Below are 18,745 nucleotides of genomic sequence, written 5' to 3' on the forward strand. Positions count from 1 at the left end.
GCTGTGATATTATTTTGATCATAACAAAGAAGATAAAAGGGAGAAAAATCCTAAGACGTCTTTCAAAAACTTAGCATACTGTTAGTCATTAGCAGGCACCACTCAATTCTGGTTAAGTAACTAACAGGACTACACGTGTATTCCAAGTTGCATGCACATAACATTAGCTGTGATAAAGCAACACTAAGTAAAGAACCTTAAATTTCAATCACCTGTTGCATCTGTCTGGTAGTCGATCCAGTAGGGCTACCAGTGACAATAAAGCCCAAGAACATTTTATTGTAAAGACAATCTCTGTCTTAAGACCCCACAGAATAATAGTCAGGTGGACTCATGGCTACCCCTTAAGTTGATGACCCAGGACCAAAACTGTACTTAGCATTAATATCTCAATGAAATGGATGAAACATTAGGGTAATAAAAAATGTCCTAAAATAATGAAATTTTTAATAATGAAATAAAGTTTATCTTCAAAAGGTCCACAGTTAAAATCCCTAACCAATTCTGACTGTAAGTGCCCAGAATTAGATCATTAAGAATAAATGAGCAAAGACTTACTGTCCACAGTAATTCTTAATTGTTTATTTAACAAGAGAAACTTTTTCTTAGCTCAAATATTCATGCTTCATAGTTCAGAAGGAACACAAGTCAGTGACAGCCTTCCACGGAATTCACCCCAGAGAAATTCTGTGGAGAAAAACACAGTGGCTAAGTTCACGACAAGCACTCTCTCAATATCTCACCATTCTTGAGATCCCCTGAGTGGCCCGCACTTTGCTCAGTCACCTTTAGCCCCAGAGAAGCCCAGTTCAGACTACCTGGGCTCCAGGTCCATTCACCAAGCTCTCTGACCAGCCTCTCTTCAATTTCAGGCATTACCACACCTTATTCTGGCTGTTTGCTTTCACTTTCCAGAAACTATTGTGTTCTCTCTCAAGTCCCATAATCCAGTAATTCCCATCTCATACCCACACACTGTTAAAAGCAGCAACCCATATGTTCTACCAGGGCTGTCCAAGTTTTTGGAGTCTCTGCTCCACAATGAAAGAAGAGTCGTCTTGGGCCACACATTAAATATACGTAATCTCAAAAAACATCTCATGTTTTAAGTAAATTTACAATTTTGTGTTGGGCCGCATTCAGGGCCAGCCTGGGCCACATGCAGCCCCGGGACCACAGGCTGGACTCCCCTGTAACAATTTCTACTTCTCTTTCCAAATCTGTTTTTCTTTTTCTTACTGGTTTTTAAACACAATCATTTCTTATACAAAAAAGGTAAAAACTCTTAACATTTAAAATCATCCTTTTAACACGTGATCATGAAATGCACACCCACTATGAAAAATTTTTAAATTTCAAAGTTAGAGGAAAATAGCAATGGTAAAGATTCCACACAGAACCATTAATATTTTCTTGACCTTTTTACCTTCAGCCTTTTTTTCCTGTGCAATCTATTTAACATAGATCATCCTTAACATTCTTAATTTCTACCTTAAAATAATCTCTTCATGTTACCTTGTGAATTATCAAATGTACCTAATAGTCATGGCATGAAAAAGGCATAATTCCTCATCAACTTTCTGATAATTGGAAATAAAGTTCTTTGCACTTTTTCAAAGTGATTCTATGGCTAATTAGTGTATGCATCTATCTGTACTTCAGATATTCAAGATGAACAACTATAGAAAGGGACTGCAGAACCAAATCTTTTATTAGGCAAAAGTTACTTATTCAAAATCACCCCTGAAAACTGGCCTAAGTCCTGTGCAACAGGTCCCTCAACCCCCAGTCCTGGGAAAAGATACACACTGTCCACACGGCATCTGGAATGCTCATTCTGGTCCAGTCTGCCTGACAAAATGGCTGGTCCACATTCCCCTGGTCACACCAAACTCACACTGGAGTAGCAGAATCTTTAACTCTACTTAAATTGTGCTATCTTGATTTTGTTGAGCTTGAATAAAAAATACACGAATAAGATTCCTGCATTTGAACAGTTTTCAGGTGTGGATGACCTTTCATCAGCACACAATCCCTTCGGTCCCTTTCTAGATGTAAAACCGTCACACACACTGTCAGGGATGCGTAGGCACTTTGTGGGTATGACAGACCAAACCAAAATCTATGGGAAGCCACCAAGTCACTCATGGACACCCAACCAACAAAAGGTGTCAAAAACTTTTTAAAGCACTTCTGAAAGTGTAATTTTCCTAATGCCAATCCAGCAATTAATAGCAGCATAACATCTGAAATAACTATGACTCCAAGTTAACAAGATGGTGGGCTATGAAGTCCAGACTCCCACTCCCACACACAAAAAGCATCAACATACAGACCAGTGTGTCTTTGTAAGAACTCTAGAGACCAGTTACGAAGCTGCTGCAACCACACAAACCCTCAAACAAGCAGCAGCCACTCAAAACAGCGGGAAATTTCACGACATTTTTCTCACCCTTCCTCCATCCCCTCTCTTCAGTGAGGCAGTGTGGTCAGGAGGAAGCTAATTTATCAATTCCTGGCTTCACCCTCAGGACAAGGAGTAGAACTTGCAACATTTTGCTTGTTTGAGGACTGTTTTCTATCTGTCTATCTCAGAGCATGGATGGAAATGGTGACACAGTGTAGACACCAGACAGCAAGCTGCAGAAAGCAGTGCCGGTCTCACGACACAGGAGCGCTGCAGTGGGGCTGCAGACTCGTGGGCACCAGTGAGCAAGGGCTGAGGAATACAAAAGAACTGCTAAGGCTACTTAAATGAAGGGGTGAGACTCTTAGGAACACTTAAAGCAACCAACTATACACTCCCAGGGAACTAGAACGAAAGCACCGGCAAAGGCTCAGAAGACATAACCCCAGAAAAGTCTGAGACAACCCTAGCCTTGATGCCGGGGTGTTTATTTAAGATCTTCTCCCACATGAGGCAAGCCTGCAAACAATGGGAATGGTGGCCTTTTAATCACATGCCTAAATTTCAACAAAAAATCGTGAAACAGAAAAACACGACCCATTCAAAGGAACAAAAACCTCCAGAAACCATCACTGAAAAACACATGCCTCTGACTTACGTGACAAAGACTTTAAAACTGTCTTAAATATGCTCAATAAGCTAAGGAAAACTCAGGCAGCTAAATAAAATCAGGAAAACAATACTTGAAGAAAATGAGCGTATCAACAAAGAAAAATATTTTAAAAAATCAAAATTCTACAGTAACTGAATTGAGAAATTCACCAGAGGGATTGAACAGACTCAAACACACCTGAGAACAGTTCATTTGAATTACTGAGTCTAAGAAGCAAGAAGAAACTAGTGAAAAAGAGCTTAAAGGACTCATGGAGCACCACCAAAGGACCAATGTGTGCACTACAAAAGCCCAGAAGCAAAGGGGCAGAGAGCAGGATGAACCCAAAGAGATCCGCACCAAGACACACATACATTGTAATCAAACTGTCAAAAACCAAAGGGAAACATCGATTTCACAACCTACACAGGAGCCTGTGAATGCATTATCAGTGGACTTCTGAGCATGGGCCTTGCAGGTCAGAAGGCTTTCAGGTAATATATTTACAGTGTTCAGGAAAAAAACCCTTGTCAAAGGAAACTACTATGTCCAGGAAAACTGTCCTTCAAAAATAAGGGAGGAATTCCAGACATTCCCAGATAAACAACAGCTAAAGGACAGGAGGTCACCACTACTAGGCCTGCAGTGAAGTTGCAAGTTGAAGTAAAACCAAGCACACGGGCTTCCAGCAAAAACGGAGGCACAGGCACACACACTTAGCTTCCTCGCACAGCCAAAGGGACAGCAACCAATTTAAAAACAAAAAACAACCAGAACTGCCAGAAAATCGAACTGTATGGAAGTCCAACAACCAATGAATTACAGAAGAAACGTTCATCCAGACTGGCGGGAGTGCAGAGAGGAGGTGCGACAGGGCTGGGGTTGGCAGAGTGGGCGGTCCCACATTTGCAGGCGGATAAACTGGGAGGCACAACTGGGGAGCTAGACACACTACGCAACCCAGGGTCCCAGCACAGGGAAGTAAAGCCTCAAAACCTCTGGTTGTAAAAACCTGTGGAGGTTGAGGTGGTGGGACAAACTCCCAGTCTCACAGGGGAGTCCACTGGAGAGACCCGTGGGATCCAAAAAGTACGTAAGCCCGCCCACCAGGAAATCAGCACCTGAAAGGCACAATCTGCTTGTGGGAAGCAAGGGAAGTGACAGAAAGTGGGGCCAGAGCCAAGCAAGTGGCATTGTTCTCTCTCTGACCCCTCCCCCATATACAGCACCACAATGTAGCAAACTATTGCCCCACCCTGGCCAATATCTAAGGCTCCGCCCCTTAAAACATAACAGGTCCACCAAGACAAAAAAAAATATGGCCCAAATGAAAGAACAGATCAAAACTCCACACAAAGAACTAAGTGACAAGGAGACAGCCAACCTATCTAATGCAGGGTTCAAAACACTGGTAATCAGGATGCTCACAGAAATGGTAGAATATGGTCACAAAATAAAGGAAGAACCAACAGTGAAGAGAAGGAAACTGGGACTCAAATCAATGATTTGGAACAAAGGGAAGAAATAAACATTCGACAGGAAAAGAATAAAGAAACAAGAATTCAAAAAATAAAGAGAGGCTTAGGAACCTCTGAGACAACTTTAAATTATCCAACATCCAAATCACAGGGTTGCCAGAAGGAGAAAAGGAAGAGCAAGAAATTGAACACTTATTTGAATAAATAATGAAGGAGAACTACAATCTGGTAAAGGGACTAGACATGTAAGTCCAGGAAGTTCAGAGTCCCAAAGAAGTTGGATCCAAGGAGAAACAAACCAAGACACATCATAATTACATTACCCAAGATTAAAAATGAGAGAATCTTAAAAACAGCAAGAGAAAAGGAAACAATTACCTACAAAGGAGTTCCCATAAGACTATCAACTGATTTCTCAAAAGAAACATTACAGGCCAGAAGGGGCTGGAAGGAAGTATTCCAAGTCATGAAAAGCAAGCACCTACTACTCTGTCCATTAAAGCTATCAATTAGAATGGAAGGGCAGATCAAGTACTTCTCAGATAAGGTCAAGTTGAAGGAGTTCATCATCACCAAGCCCTTCTACTACATGAAATGTTAAAGGGATTTATCTAAGAAATATAAGATCAAAAACTAAGAACAGTAAAATGACAACAAACTCACAATTATCAACAACTGAAACTAAAAAAAAAAAACCCCAACAACAACAACTAAGCAAACAACCGGAACAGGAACAGAATCACGGAAATGGAGATCACATAGGGGGTTATCAGCAAGGAGTGGGGAGAATGGGGGAAAGGTACAGGGAATAAGAAGCATAATTGATAGGCACAAAATAGACAGGGGGAGGTTAAGAACAGTATAGGAAATATAGAAGCCAAAGAATTGTATGTACAATTCATGGACACGAACTAATATGGGGGAATGCTGGGGGAGAGTGCAGGGCGAAGGGGAATAAAGGGGAGAAAAATAATGGGACAAGTGTAATAGCGCAATCAATAAAATATACTTTAAAAAGAAAAATGAAATGGAGTAGAAGGGAGGTACTGGGGAGCCCAGATTAACCAGAAGTCAGCATAGTGAAAGTAGAGAATAACAACAGCAAATGTTTCTAGAAAGCAGAGATGGAACAAGGATACTTAGGCATTTCTGGGTCTTTTTTTGCTTTTTAATGAATTTATACAGGTGACATTTGTTAATAAAATTATGTAGGTTTCAGGTGTACGATTCTATAATACATCATCTGTATATTGTAAAAAAAAGCATGCAGAAGGAACAAGTAACTCAAAGACGTGAAAATATAAAAATCTCTGATAAAAGTAAATCTATAAACAAATATAAAAGCCAGTATTATAAATTGTTTTATAACTCCACTTTTAATTTAGTAGGATTTAAAAGACAAAAGCATGAAAAATCTGTTAATGAGCGCATAATATATAAATCTGTGAATAAAGTTGTATTCACAGAATACAACTTGTAAGAATACAACTTGGAAAGCAAGTTGTAAAGAGTAGAATTTTTGCATGTGATTGAAATTGTTATCAGTTTAATTTTAGCATATTTTATGTAATGCCAATGGTAGCCACAAAGAAAACGTTCATAGAATATACACAAAAGGAAATAAATGAGAAAGAAATCAAAATGTCACTTAAAAAATCAAACACGAAGGAAGGTATTAAGGAACTGAAAGATAAAATAGATGATATAGAGAAACAATCCACAAAAGACAATAGACTATCTTTCCCTATAATTTCCTTAAATGTAAATGATTTAAACTCCTCAATCAAAAGATGAATACAAACAGAATCCAAATATATGCTATGTACAAGAGATTCACTTTAGCTCCATGGGCACATAGGTTGAAGGTGCAAGAATGGAAAAATATAGTCCATACAACCAGTAAAAGAGCAATGATGTCTACACTATTATCAGACAAAATAGACTAAATCAAAAAAATACTACAAGACAAAAGGAAGGTACTGTACAAAGATAAAAGGGTCAATTCACCAAGACAGGGCAATTAAAAATACATAGACACTAAATATCAGAGCTTCCAAATACATGAAGCAAACACTAACAGGACTGAAAGGAGAAATGTACAGCTCTACTACCATAACAGTAGGCAATTTCAATATCCCACTTTTCCAATAATCACTAGAAGAACTACACAGAAGATCATTAACAAAACAGAGAACTTGAATACTACATACCAACTGGACCTGACAGACACAGAACATTCTACCCCAAAAGAGAAAACACAGTGTTTTCAACTGCATTTGTAACATTGTGCAGGACAGAAAAAGAACTTACTAGATTTTAAAAGACTGAAATCATACAAAGTATCTTTTCTTATCACAATGGAAGACACAAATAACTGAAAACAAAAAGGGCATTACAGTCGATTTTACATAAATAAAAAGGGTTATAAAATACTATAAACAATTGTATTGTCAACAGATAACCTACATGAAATTGATGCATACAAACACAAAAACTACCACGGAATGAAGTGGACACAGATTATACAGACTGGTAAAGAGATTGAGTCAGTAATCAAAAACCTCTGAAAGAAAAGCCCAGGATTGGATGGCTTCACAATAGTCTACCAAATATTTAAATTATCACCAATCCTCAAGCTCTTCCAAAAAAATTGAAGAGGAAGGAACACGTCCAAATTCACTCTATGTATTGTTTATTTTTATTTTCTGTACATTAAAATATTCTGACTTCTTAAAAAATATTCTGACATCTTAAAAAACAGTTCTGGGTGGAGAGAGACAGCCCATACCGTGTCTCCTGTTGTGGCCACACACACTCTACTAGGCCAGCACTATCCTGATACCAAAGCCAGACTACAATAGAAACTACCCAATATCCTGATGAGTATGGAGTGAAAATCCTTACCAAACTCTATCAAACAGAATCCAACAGTCATTAAAAAGATCATGTACCACAACCAAGTGGGATTTACTCCTGGTCAACATAGCAAATGTTGATTCGGGATGATTCAACAAACAAAATTCAGTCAATGTAACACACCGCAGAAAGAAGGACAAAAACAACATGATCTTAATTGGTACAGAAAAAAACATTAGAAAAATTCATTACCTTTTCATTACAAAAACACTGAACCAAATCACTAACAGAATGAAACTATATCAACATAAGGCTCTATCAGAAAAGATAAGGATGCCCACTCTTACAATTTCTATTCGGCATAGCACTGAAGTCCTAGCCAGAGCAAGAATGCAAGAAAAGGAAATAAAGATGACCTGATATACAGAAAACCCTAAAGATTCCACACAAAACAGGAACTCAGCAAAGTTGCCAAATACAAAAATCAACCGAAATTTGTTGCTGCTGTACGCTAACAATGAATAATCAGAAAAGAAAATTACAACAACCATCAAGAACTCAATACTTAGGAATAAACCACCACAGAGACCACCAGGTTTGTATACTACGGAACACTGACAGAAATCAGAGACCAATAAATGGGAAAGATATGTTGTGCTCATGAACTGGAATACTTACAATTAAGATGCCTATTCTATCCAAAGTGATCTACATATAAAATGCAATTCCTACTAAGTCCCAACAGAATTTTTGCAGAAATAGAAAAATCCATCCTAAAATTCATAATGACTTTCAAGGTACCCTGAACAGCCAAAACAATCATAAAAAAGAAGACAAAGTTAGAGACTAACACTACCTGATTTCAAAACTTAATATAAAGCAACAGTAATCAAAATAGCACGGTACTGGCATAAAGAAATATAAACTGATGCAATGGAATAGAGCCCCCAAATACCCTCTCACAAATATAGTAAAAAATTACCCACAAAGATAGGTAATTAAAGAATTTCTACAACTCAATAACAACAAAAAGTCAATGAAATTAAAAGGAGACACCGGATTTGAATAGACATTTCTCCAAATAACATATACAAATGGCCAATAAGCATGATAAAAAATGCTCTACATCTGGGTGTCACACTCATTTTCACCAGGGGGCCACATCAGCCTCACGGGTGCCTTCAAAAGCTAGAAATAGTTTTAGGATTATATAAATGTAACTACTCCTTAACTGTTAAGGAGCTGAAATTACATTCGGCCCTCTGAAGGCAAACCATGAAGATGATGTGGCCCCCAGTTTAAATGGGTTTGACACCCCTGCTCTACATCATTAAACAGAAAAAAAGTTTGTCAAGGATCTGGAAAAATTAGAACCTTTTTGCACTACTGTTGGAGAGTAAAAGGGTCTACCCACTATGTAATTTAGTATGGCAGGTTCTTAAAAAACTGAAAGTGGAACTCCACATCTAGCTATTTACTCAAAAATATTGAAAGCAGGATCTCAAAGAGATATTTATAACATCATACCAGCACTGTTCACAACAATCAAAAAAAGGAAGCAATCCAAGTGTCTGTTAGATAACTGAACAAAATGTGGTATGCACATAAAATACAATAGTCTGAAAAGGGAAACTGTGACAGGCTGTGACAGATGAACCTTGAGGACATTACACTAAGTGAAATAAGCAGTCACAAACACTGTGCAATGCAGAACAGTGGCTGCCAGGAGTGGGAGGGAATGGAGAACTGTTTGAATGGCACGGAGTTTCAGTTTTGCAGGATGTGTAGAGTTCTGGAGATTGGCTGTACCACAATGTGAATGAATATGCTTAACAATATCGAATTATACATTTAAAAGAGTAATTAAGATGGTAAATTTTATGTGTATTATACCACAATAGTAACTTAATAGTTACTTAAATAGTAACTTAAAATAATCATATTACCTTTACATTCCAAGATCACTTTGCACTCTGAAAAATACCGGCCTTCCTCATCTCCTCAAAATCTTTCTTGGAATCATAATTCCTGTAGAAATCTGCATATGCCTTCTTTCTTCTTTCAGCCACACCAAACTAAAAAGTAGCATATCCCATTACAGCTTATTTTTTAGATTATTAGAAAGTTATTATCTGAAGACAACATAAATCACAGTACATTTGTTTACCTTGAACATGAATCCTCTATTTCCCAAGACAAAGGATAGAGACACTGACACAGATACAAGGAAGAGAAAGAAGCCCCAAGGAAACTACTGTATTTTTCAGACTGTAAGATGCACCCCCGCCGCCCCATTTGGGAGGAATAATGGTTGTTAATGCTGCTGTTGAGTTCTATTTACATTGGTGAAATATTAGGTTATTTATGTTATTAAATATTTTACATTTTTTGCTCCAAAATTTGTTTTCCTATTTTCCTCCTCTAAAACCTAGGTGCATCTTATGGTCCAAAAAATACGGTACTCAGCAAGAAGCTCCCTCCTTGCCAAGGGAGGTACCATTCCTTGTTGAGTGTCTGCATTAGGGCACATGGGTGGTAGACTGGGGAACCCAAAAAAGATATTCAGAAATCTAAAAGGCTGTACAACATGATGAATGTATTTAATACCACTGAACCATACACTCAAAATTGGTTAAATTTTGTTTTATGTATTTTGTCCCAATAAAAAAATTATTTTTTAAAAAGGCAAAACATTAAAATCTATACAAGGCAAAGCATTAAGATGAAATTCTGTGGCAACAATTCTTGAAAGTACCATCAAAAAGAAAGCCAGAGGCCCAAAACGGCACTTCTGTCCAAGCCCAGGATACCAAATCTAGCTTTAAGACCTGACCAAACTGCTGTTTCAACCTCTTCCAGAGACGATCTTAATCAACCAGCTGGAATTTCCTGGTCAAGCAGGATGGGCCCTTTCCACCCCATCTCAAAGAAAAAATCCTGGCCTAAAAATAACCTTTTTGTTGTTGCTGTTAGCGCCCACAATTATGGCCTGTATCAAGGGCTGAATTGTGTCTCCCAAATTCAATGTTTGGAGATAAGGTCTTTAAAAAGGCAATTAAATGGAGGTTTTTTGTTAGGGTGGGGAATAAATCCAATGATTAGTGTTCTTATACAAGAAAATTCAGAGAGAGACACGCTAACACACAGGACCAAGTGAAGACAAAGACAGCCATACACCAGCCAAGGAGAAAGACCCCAGAAAAAATCAACCCTGAACCACCCTGGTTTTCTAGCTTCCAGAACAACATTTCTGTTGTTTAAATGACCCTGTCGGTGGTACTTGGTCATGGAAGCCCTAGCAAACTACAGGGTTAGCCAAAAAGGTCATTTGCTTTCTTCCATAAGATGGCTCCAGTAGCGCTTAGTTGTCTTTAACTTCATTCGAAACAATGTTGTTAGATCATGTGAGAGCTTATCAGGTCAGTGTGCATTAAAAAAAACTTATCAAAATTGGTGAACTTTTGTGTAGGCAATACTGAAGATAGAAGAAAATAAGCAACATTTTCAGCATATCATGCTTTATTATTTCAAGAAAGGTAAAAAACACAACTGAAACAAAAAAAGATGTGTGCAGTGTGTGGAGAAGATGCTGTGTGACTGATAGAACATTTCAAACGTGGTTTGCAAAGTTTCGTGCTGGAGATTTCTAACTGGACGATGCTCTACAGTTGGGTCAACCTGTTGAAGTTGACAGCGATTAAATCGAGACACTGAGAACAATCAATGTTATACCAGGAAGGAGAGAGCCAAAACCTCAAATTATCCAAATCAATAAAGTTATTGGTGCAAATGAAAAATGTGTCTTTTATTTTATGGAAAAAAACTAAACAGACTTTTTGGCCAACCCAATAATACAGCTTCATTTAAAATGGAGAACAGGTTATTTCAGGAATGAGGCACTTTCCTATCACAAGAGGTGAATGGAGGAAGACTCAGGGGAAGCACATTAAAGTCTTTAAAAGACTCTAAATTGCTTATTAAAATAAAATACACTTTTTAATTTAAAACACATTTGGGACCATACAGACGAAGTAAGAATCAAACATACAAACCTTGTAGGAAGCTGCAACCCCCAGGGATACAAGGATGGCTCCCACAAGATGAAATCGCAGACGCTTGGCCAGGAGGCCGCGCATCTGAGGTTTTGTCAAAGCACTAGAAGACATGGTCGTTGTATTCTCCTTGGTAGATAAAAAAAAAAAAAATTAAGTTACTAGAACAAAATAAGTTATCTGAAAGAATTCTTATGCATAATGCATTTTAATACCTAAAGAGGCACAGGAAGAATGGCTGGTGGACTGATTCCTCCCACAAAGCCTAAGATGTTTAATGGCTTAGGCTTGTAGGGGAGGAACAAACTTTCCTGGACCCTTGACTGGTCTAATAAGTAAATAGACATTTGACAGATTAGCAGGAGACGATAACTGGATTCAATACACTCAAATGTATGGGAACCCCACTGCAGAAGAGGTTCAGAGATAGAAAGGGGGACATGGTATAAGACATCCTGAGCTAGGGATGAGGTAATACACCTTGGGGGCTTCAAAGGGTCACAGCAGGATAAGAACAGATGTTTAGTAAATAAAAGCCTAGCCATATAGGTAGGTCAAAAAGACATTATGGATGATAATCGCTTGTTATGGGCAAAGCCTCCAATTCAAGTTGTTCTAGGTAGTTAAAGGGGGCAGCTGAAGTTTCTCTTCTGCCTGAAACTGAAAACTACCCTCAGCTCAAAACAATCCGCACACCAGAGCACACCTTTGGGTGACTTGTTCTGAACTCCCACTCTAGCTTCATTCCCCACCCCTCACGTGCTGAACGAAAAATATCTGCAGCACAATAGTGTATAAGAAACGAATGCTACAAACAAAAACCCCTCCCAACTACAGGAAAGGTAAGCAGTGGCTCTAGGTTGACAAGCGCAAACACATTTATAGCACCGACTCTTCCACAAACTTACTATCAACTCCTTCAATCGCCGAGACAACCCTATGAAACAAGTTATTACTCCCACTTTATAGATGAGGACACCGGGGCACACGAAGACTAAAACTCGAACAGGATACCCAACAGTTGGCTGGAGGGCCCACCTGGAGACCGCAGCGCTGCGCGGCCTAACCCCAGGGCCCAGGCCCCAGGCCCCAGCGCAGACCTTCCTTCCCCTAACGCAGCGGGGAGGCTGGTGGAACGGCTATGGGCGCGCAAGCGGTGCTGCAGGAACCCAGCCTTCCCTCCTGCCACAGGCACGGTGACCCTTAAACACTACCACACAGCGAACGCCGACCGAGTGAAGACGTTGCTGGCTGCTTCCTTACCCGAGTGATGACTGAGTCAAGTAAAGGGAAAACACTCGGGTCATACAGGTCAAATGACCTAACCAAGGTCACAATGACTGGGGGGAAAAGTACAGTGCCTCCGGGTGCGGTCCCGCCGCCCCCGAAGCCGGGCTGCTTCCTCGAGGCCCCAGCGCGGTCCCCGCAGTATCCCCACCGCCCTCCTGAGGCCCGGACGGGGGTCTTGCAGGGGCCGACGCGAGCGAAAGGTCCGAGGTTCCCGGGCCTCCGAGATACTGATTACGGTTCAAATCCAAGACAGCCTCTAGTGCTCCTCACGCCGCTCATAGCTGAGGTTCAAGCAACGGAGGCGGCAGTTCTGGGAACCCGAACGAGGGACACAAAACACAACTTGCCTCAACACCAACGTCCTTCCAGTTGGAGAAATGGACGACGCTCCACCAGCGCGCAGGCGCTTAGACAGGAGCAGCAGAAGGGACCCGAAGACGGTGGCCGAAAGAGTACAAAAGGCCTCTGGAGCTCCTCCCGGTGTTCATTGCTGAAGTTCGCCTGCGTGATTAGATTGCGTGTGACCTTCGATTCCGGAGTTGACCTTCTGAGTTGATTTCCTTACTAAACGGGAGACACTTATCTTACTAATACAGAGTTGATATGATCTTATTAGAGAATTCAGAGATATTTAATATGTAAATTATTTAAAATGTACAAATACACCTTTCTGGGCCCATGGATTGCCTGGACCACGTGCAGAAACCGACATTTTCATTATCATAACTACCCTTACGCGAATAACAGTTTGGTTTAGGTAAAGGGTGAATAAGACAGCCGAGTTCTAGGACTTCAGAGCCTATCAGATGAGACAAGTGTAAACAGCTTGATACCAATTCCAGGTGACTATGGGAGCAATTACCTGACAGGCAGAACTGAGCAAATTTAGATAGAAGTATTTGTGTGGCGGTTTTAAGTAAAACACAAGTGTTTTTAAGGAAGGCAACTAGAAGTTTATTAAAAGTAGTGTGTAAGGGCAAGGCTCTTATGCCCTAGCAGTGTGAAGCTTGGTTATTATTGAAAGAACCTGGATTTGTAAGTCATTATTTAAATCATTTCTGCAGATGCCCTGACGGGTGTGGCTCAGTTGGTTGGCATCCTCCCGCAAAGAAGAGATTCACGTTCCTGGTTAGGGTATATGCCTGATTTGTGGGTTTGTTCTCCAGTCAGGGCTCCTACTAGAGGCAACCAATGGTTGGAAAATAAAATGGTATTTATTTTCCTCTCACGCTGATATTTTCCTCCCCCTCTTTGTTCCTTCCCTCTGCCTAAAAATAAATAAATATTGATTTTTAAAAATCAATTCAGCCAGCACTGTGGAAGATACACTGGGGCACAAAAGATACAGGGTATTGATTTAACATACAGTTGAATGAGGGCTTATTATGTACCAAACTCTGCTACACAGTAGGACAGATATTCAGTGAGGTGCACTTTCTCAGAAAGTCTTTGTCCTCAATTTAACAGTCACTCTGGCTAGTGAAACCTTTCAGCCACATCGAAAAGTGCTCACTGAGGTCAGAAGTTGGTTTATACCCCAGCAGTATTTATTAAGGCTTTTTATCAAAGGTTTACCCGGCCAAAAATCTTTATATGGGATTTGTCCAGGTGGTAATTTGTTGCCATTTCTTTTCCATTCCCACTCCCACCATTGGTCCAGAGACCAGGAATAAATTTCAGAGTTCACAAGGATGATAATAAATTTCAGAGTTCACAGGGAAAGCTTCAGAGAAGGCATGAAAGAGATGTAAAGGGAGCTGTCCCAGTCTAATGGAGAGGTGGGCAGAGGTGGAGAATCTGTTAAGATAAAATTGGTCAGGAGAATGTGATAAAGATAGGCACAACTGAGAGAACAGAACCTGGCCTAGATCCAGTGCTGAGTGGTTACCTAGTAACACCGCATGAACAGGAAAGCACACAGCCAATCACAAAAATTCATGGTGACTAACTGAAGGTGATACATGAAAAGAACTTGAGTGAAAGGGGTAGATAGAGAAGATGGCATATATGGTTTCTGTTCTGGAGCCTAACAGACCTGGATTTGAGTCCCAGCTCACATAGCTGGCAAAACCTTAATGTTCCTAAGTCTGCTTTCACCTCTCTGAAATGGTGGCTGAAAGGATAAATCCAGAGCCACTTGCTATTGTGCCACCATTTGCTGAGCAGGCCTGTAACCTTGTTAAACATGACTGTCATTTTACTTTTCTGAGCTTGTCCCCAGAACAGGTAATTACTGGAGGCAGGAACAGAACTAACCACTCCCTGCTGCCACAGGTGAAGATAACAGTGGAACAAACTGCAGCCTCGGGTTACAACGCCCCCAAGAGCTCAGGGGCCTGAAAACAACATGCCTCCACTGTTTTTAAATCCATTTATAATCCAATAAAATCTCAAAGCCCCCACCCTTGAGCCGCTGGTGTATCTCTCCACACCACACCCCTCTCCTTTCTTGGAAAGTGAATAAAACTCGATTCTCTACACTCTCTTCTCTTTGTGAATTCTCTCACAGCCGCTATCATCGACCACCCTAACTGTAGCCACTTTTACTTTGTTGGGATCGTGCTGCAAATTAAGTGAGATAATACATGTACAGTACCTGACAGATACACCTATGAACATTCATTCCCCCCTCTGTCCTTTTTGCCTGCCCTGTGATCCTTTCTTCCAACTTCTAATAGCAATATTTGATTGCCCTCCAGAAGCCAACCTTCCCCCACTCCCAGCCCTGTGGCTCTAGCACAATCAAAACCTGTTCCAGTTGGGCATACAACTCAAGACGGGCCAAACATTGTAGCCTATCCCTTTGGTCACAGCTATTTGCTGGGGACAGGCAAAGGGTCCTGACCAGACCAATGAAACTACAACTTCTACAACTTCTGTTAAAACAATTGGAGGGAAAGCTCTTTTTCTCTCAGGAAAATAATGGGATGGAGTAGGGGTCTTGCTGATCTATAAAAGTATGAAACCAGAGAGTATTGTATGCCTATAATATGCCAAGTACTGTTCCAATAAGAAGAAGAACCTGCCCTCCTAGAAGACAGAACAGACAATAAACAAAAACATGTCAGATGGTGATAAGTGCAATGGAAAAAGTAGAGAATATGCATAAAATGAAGAAGTATTCCTTTTATACTGGAAGTTTGAGGAAGACTTAGGCAGTCTGACTCAAGCCCATGGTCTACACTAGAGCAAAAGATGGCTCAATGAAAGGAGTGGGATTTTCTGCATGCCCCCAAGAAAAAAAACCTGGATAGCAGGGTGGAAGACACCAGAAGTTAGATTTTAATTCAGTATTCACAGTGGCCTGAATCGGTCCCTTTCAAAGTGATCCTCAACCAAAGACATATCCAGGTGAGGGAGGCAAGGATTCCTTGACTGGTGGAGAAGCAAAGCAATAGTCTTACTCCTTTATCTTTTTATCCTGACCTTCACAGTCACCAGATCAAAGTGTTACCTAAAATTAGTTGAAAAGCTGTCACTTGTGGAATAAGATCTGAAGGAAACTTCTGCCATGCCTCCTCCATTAATGCGCTGCGCTCCGGTGCTGCTGGATGGACCCGCCCCTCCCACCTGTGCGGGGTTCCCCACAGTGGGGCAAGTGTGTGCACCGCCTCCAAAGGCGAATTACAGCACCAGGAGGTAAGAGGAGTGAATGGGCCCTGAAACAAAGTCAGCACTTTTCCTAAAAAGTGGAAAACCATTTCAATCCTTTCAACCACATAATGAATCCTTGATATAGTGTCAGTGGGAAAGGCCATGAATAATTTTGTGAATTAAGAAAATGTGAGGGACCGAGCAGTTAAAAAGCAACAACAACAACAAAAAACCTCTCTGAGACCTAAAATAGCAGCAGTTCTAGTACTTGACAACCCTTGGGGGCAGACCTATTCATTCTTTAACATATAATTTATTTCTACTTTCAAATTTAACAAAAAACAAAAGATTACTGAGTCACAATTAGAAACGGACCATCACAAAAGTATGGATCTGGGGTAGTCCTTTCAACCTGACCGCATTCAAGATGTAGATAAGAATCCAAGGAAACGTTCGGAGACTGGTACTGTAAAATAATGCTGTGGTTTCTTGTCGGTGGCGTGGTTATTCACCAAGCAAATGCTTCGAGTGATCATCTGAAAATGACTTCCTGTTCCGAGAAATTGGCGAGGTTCAACATAGTTCTGAATGACTTGGCTCCGCACGTGCCCAGAAAGGCAGCTTCTGCTGGAGAGATCCCTTGCTGTCACTGATGCTCTGGCACAGAGCTTGGAAAGTACCAAAGGACGCATTGCGGTTTACGGAGGGAACAGCTGAGTGTTCTAAACACGGCAGGCAGCCGCAGCACCGCCCCACACCCAAAGAGAGCTCACTGCAGCTAATGTCAGACAACGGGTACAGTGCAGAGGAGATTCAGCTCTTTTCTCAAAGGTGGGCCTGCACCTCACCCTGAGAAAGAGAGACATGATAAAATAAGCTCTTCAATCAGCTCTGTGCTAGGAACAAGCATTTGCATGTAAAATCTTATTTGTTAGAACAGTGCTATCCAATACAAATATAAAGCTAGCCATATGCATAATTTTAATTTTTCTAGTAGCCACATTAAAATAGTCCAAAGAAATAAGTGAAATTAATTGTAATAGTATATTTAACCCAATATAGCCAAAATATGTTTTCCACATGTAATCAATAAAAAAATTATGGGTGAGGTATTTTACATTTTTTTCATGCTAAGTCTTTGAAGTCTGGTGTATATTTTTCACATACAGTACATCTCAGTTCAGACTAGCCACATCTCAGGTTCTCAATAGCCACATGTCAGTGTATTGGATAGCACAGTTAGTCCCTTTCAGTCACAGAAAAATGTTCAAGACCTATTGCATAATGAAAAGGCAGGCTGAAAAGCTCTGCTGTGTGATCTAATTTTATAACATGCATAAAAATATGTATATGTATGTACATGCAGAAAATAATATTGAAAAGGTATTGGGAACCGCCCTGCCTGGTTTCAGAAGCTGTAACCCCCCACAAGGCTAAGGATGAGGGAGCGACCTTGGAACTGTAAGCCACTAAGACAAAGCTTATCTCCCTGGCAGGAGCACCACTTCTGCTCCTTTTACTTCATCCATAACTGGTCCCCAGTGCTTGGTCAGTTAGCCAATGACAGGTAAGATTCCCCAAGGGGGGAATGACCTAAGACAGGCAAGATCATGTGGAAGGCCCCCAAGGAAGGACTTGGAGGGCTACAGCAAAAGGGGGTGATGGACCCTTGCCCCTCAGCTTTGACATAGCCCGAGTCCTCATTCTGTCTGTGAGAGTGAGAAGTCTCCTAATCTCTTGGCTGTCTAACTTCCCCTGCCTGACTTAAGCCTGAAATAATAGCAGAGGGTGGTGCAGCCCTGTGCTGGAAAGGGAAGGTCCCCTGGGTGATCAGGCCTAAGAAAGAATATGTAAAATCCTGTGAAACCTGCTTCATTTAGAAAGCTTTCAATTAAATAAGGGTCCAAGCAAGAAGTGAGTTTGTTCCTCAAAGTTTTATAGCTCTTTAGCTATCAGACCCTGACTCAGAATAGGTCCTCAGACTTCCTTGTTATCTATTGTTTGATCCTTATGGCCTGACAATGATTAATGAGCTTTACCTGTATTCTTGTGCAAACGAACCCAATAAAAGCCCATTGAGGAAAAGGCTCTTGGCCCTTCTCCTTTGAGAGATCAGCCACCTTTCCTCCCCAAACAGGCTTATTCTCATCAGAGGCAGCCGGCAGCCGGGGGGAGAAGGGGGCTTGCAGGCAGAGCCCCCCCCGCCACAAAAAGGCACACACCAAAAACTTGTATTATGGATAATTTTTATATTTTATTTTTCTCCTTTTACATGTTCCCAGTTTGATCATGTCTTTCTTTAATAGTTAGAAGTAATAACAACTGTGACTTTTAAAGGAGAGGTATATAGGACTAGTGTCCTAGTGTTGAGGTAATGAATTATTACAAATATTGGTAGCTTAATACAGCACAAATT

The 18,745-nt window shown here is 40.6% G+C and overlaps 1 protein-coding gene across 1 annotated transcript; it reads right to left on the reverse strand.

The window, feature by feature from the left end:
* Positions 1 to 560: 560 nt before the first annotated feature.
* LOC123833100 (cytochrome c oxidase subunit 6C) lies at positions 561 to 13,210 on the reverse strand. Its single transcript, XM_045861173.1, has 4 exons — positions 13,083 to 13,210; positions 11,446 to 11,574; positions 9,340 to 9,468; positions 561 to 687 (listed from the first exon to the last, which is right to left on the reverse strand). The coding sequence occupies exons 2-3, from the start codon at positions 11,557 to 11,559 to the stop codon at positions 9,355 to 9,357; spliced, it is 228 nt and encodes a 75-aa protein (XP_045717129.1). The 5' UTR covers positions 11,560 to 11,574; positions 13,083 to 13,210; the 3' UTR covers positions 561 to 687; positions 9,340 to 9,354.
* Between the last annotated feature and the right edge of the window lie 5,535 nt (positions 13,211 to 18,745).

Source organism: Phyllostomus hastatus, unplaced genomic scaffold, assembly GCF_019186645.2.
Source record: "Phyllostomus hastatus isolate PE091 unplaced genomic scaffold, TTU_PhHast_1.1 phas_scaffold_21, whole genome shotgun sequence".
Classification (NCBI taxonomy): domain Eukaryota; kingdom Metazoa; phylum Chordata; class Mammalia; order Chiroptera; family Phyllostomidae; genus Phyllostomus; species Phyllostomus hastatus.

What these genes read in the sequence shown, in the direction of transcription:
- LOC123833100 (XM_045861173.1), bottom strand. Translation starts at nt 11,559, where the DNA reads ATGTCTTCTAGTGCTTTGACAAAACCTCAGATGCGCGGCCTCCTGGCC. An exon ending in GGGTTGCAGCTTCCTACAAG is followed by an intron (nt 9,469 to 11,445) that starts GTTTGTATGTTT and finishes GCTACTTTTTAG; the next exon opens with TTTGGTGTGGCTGAAAGAAG.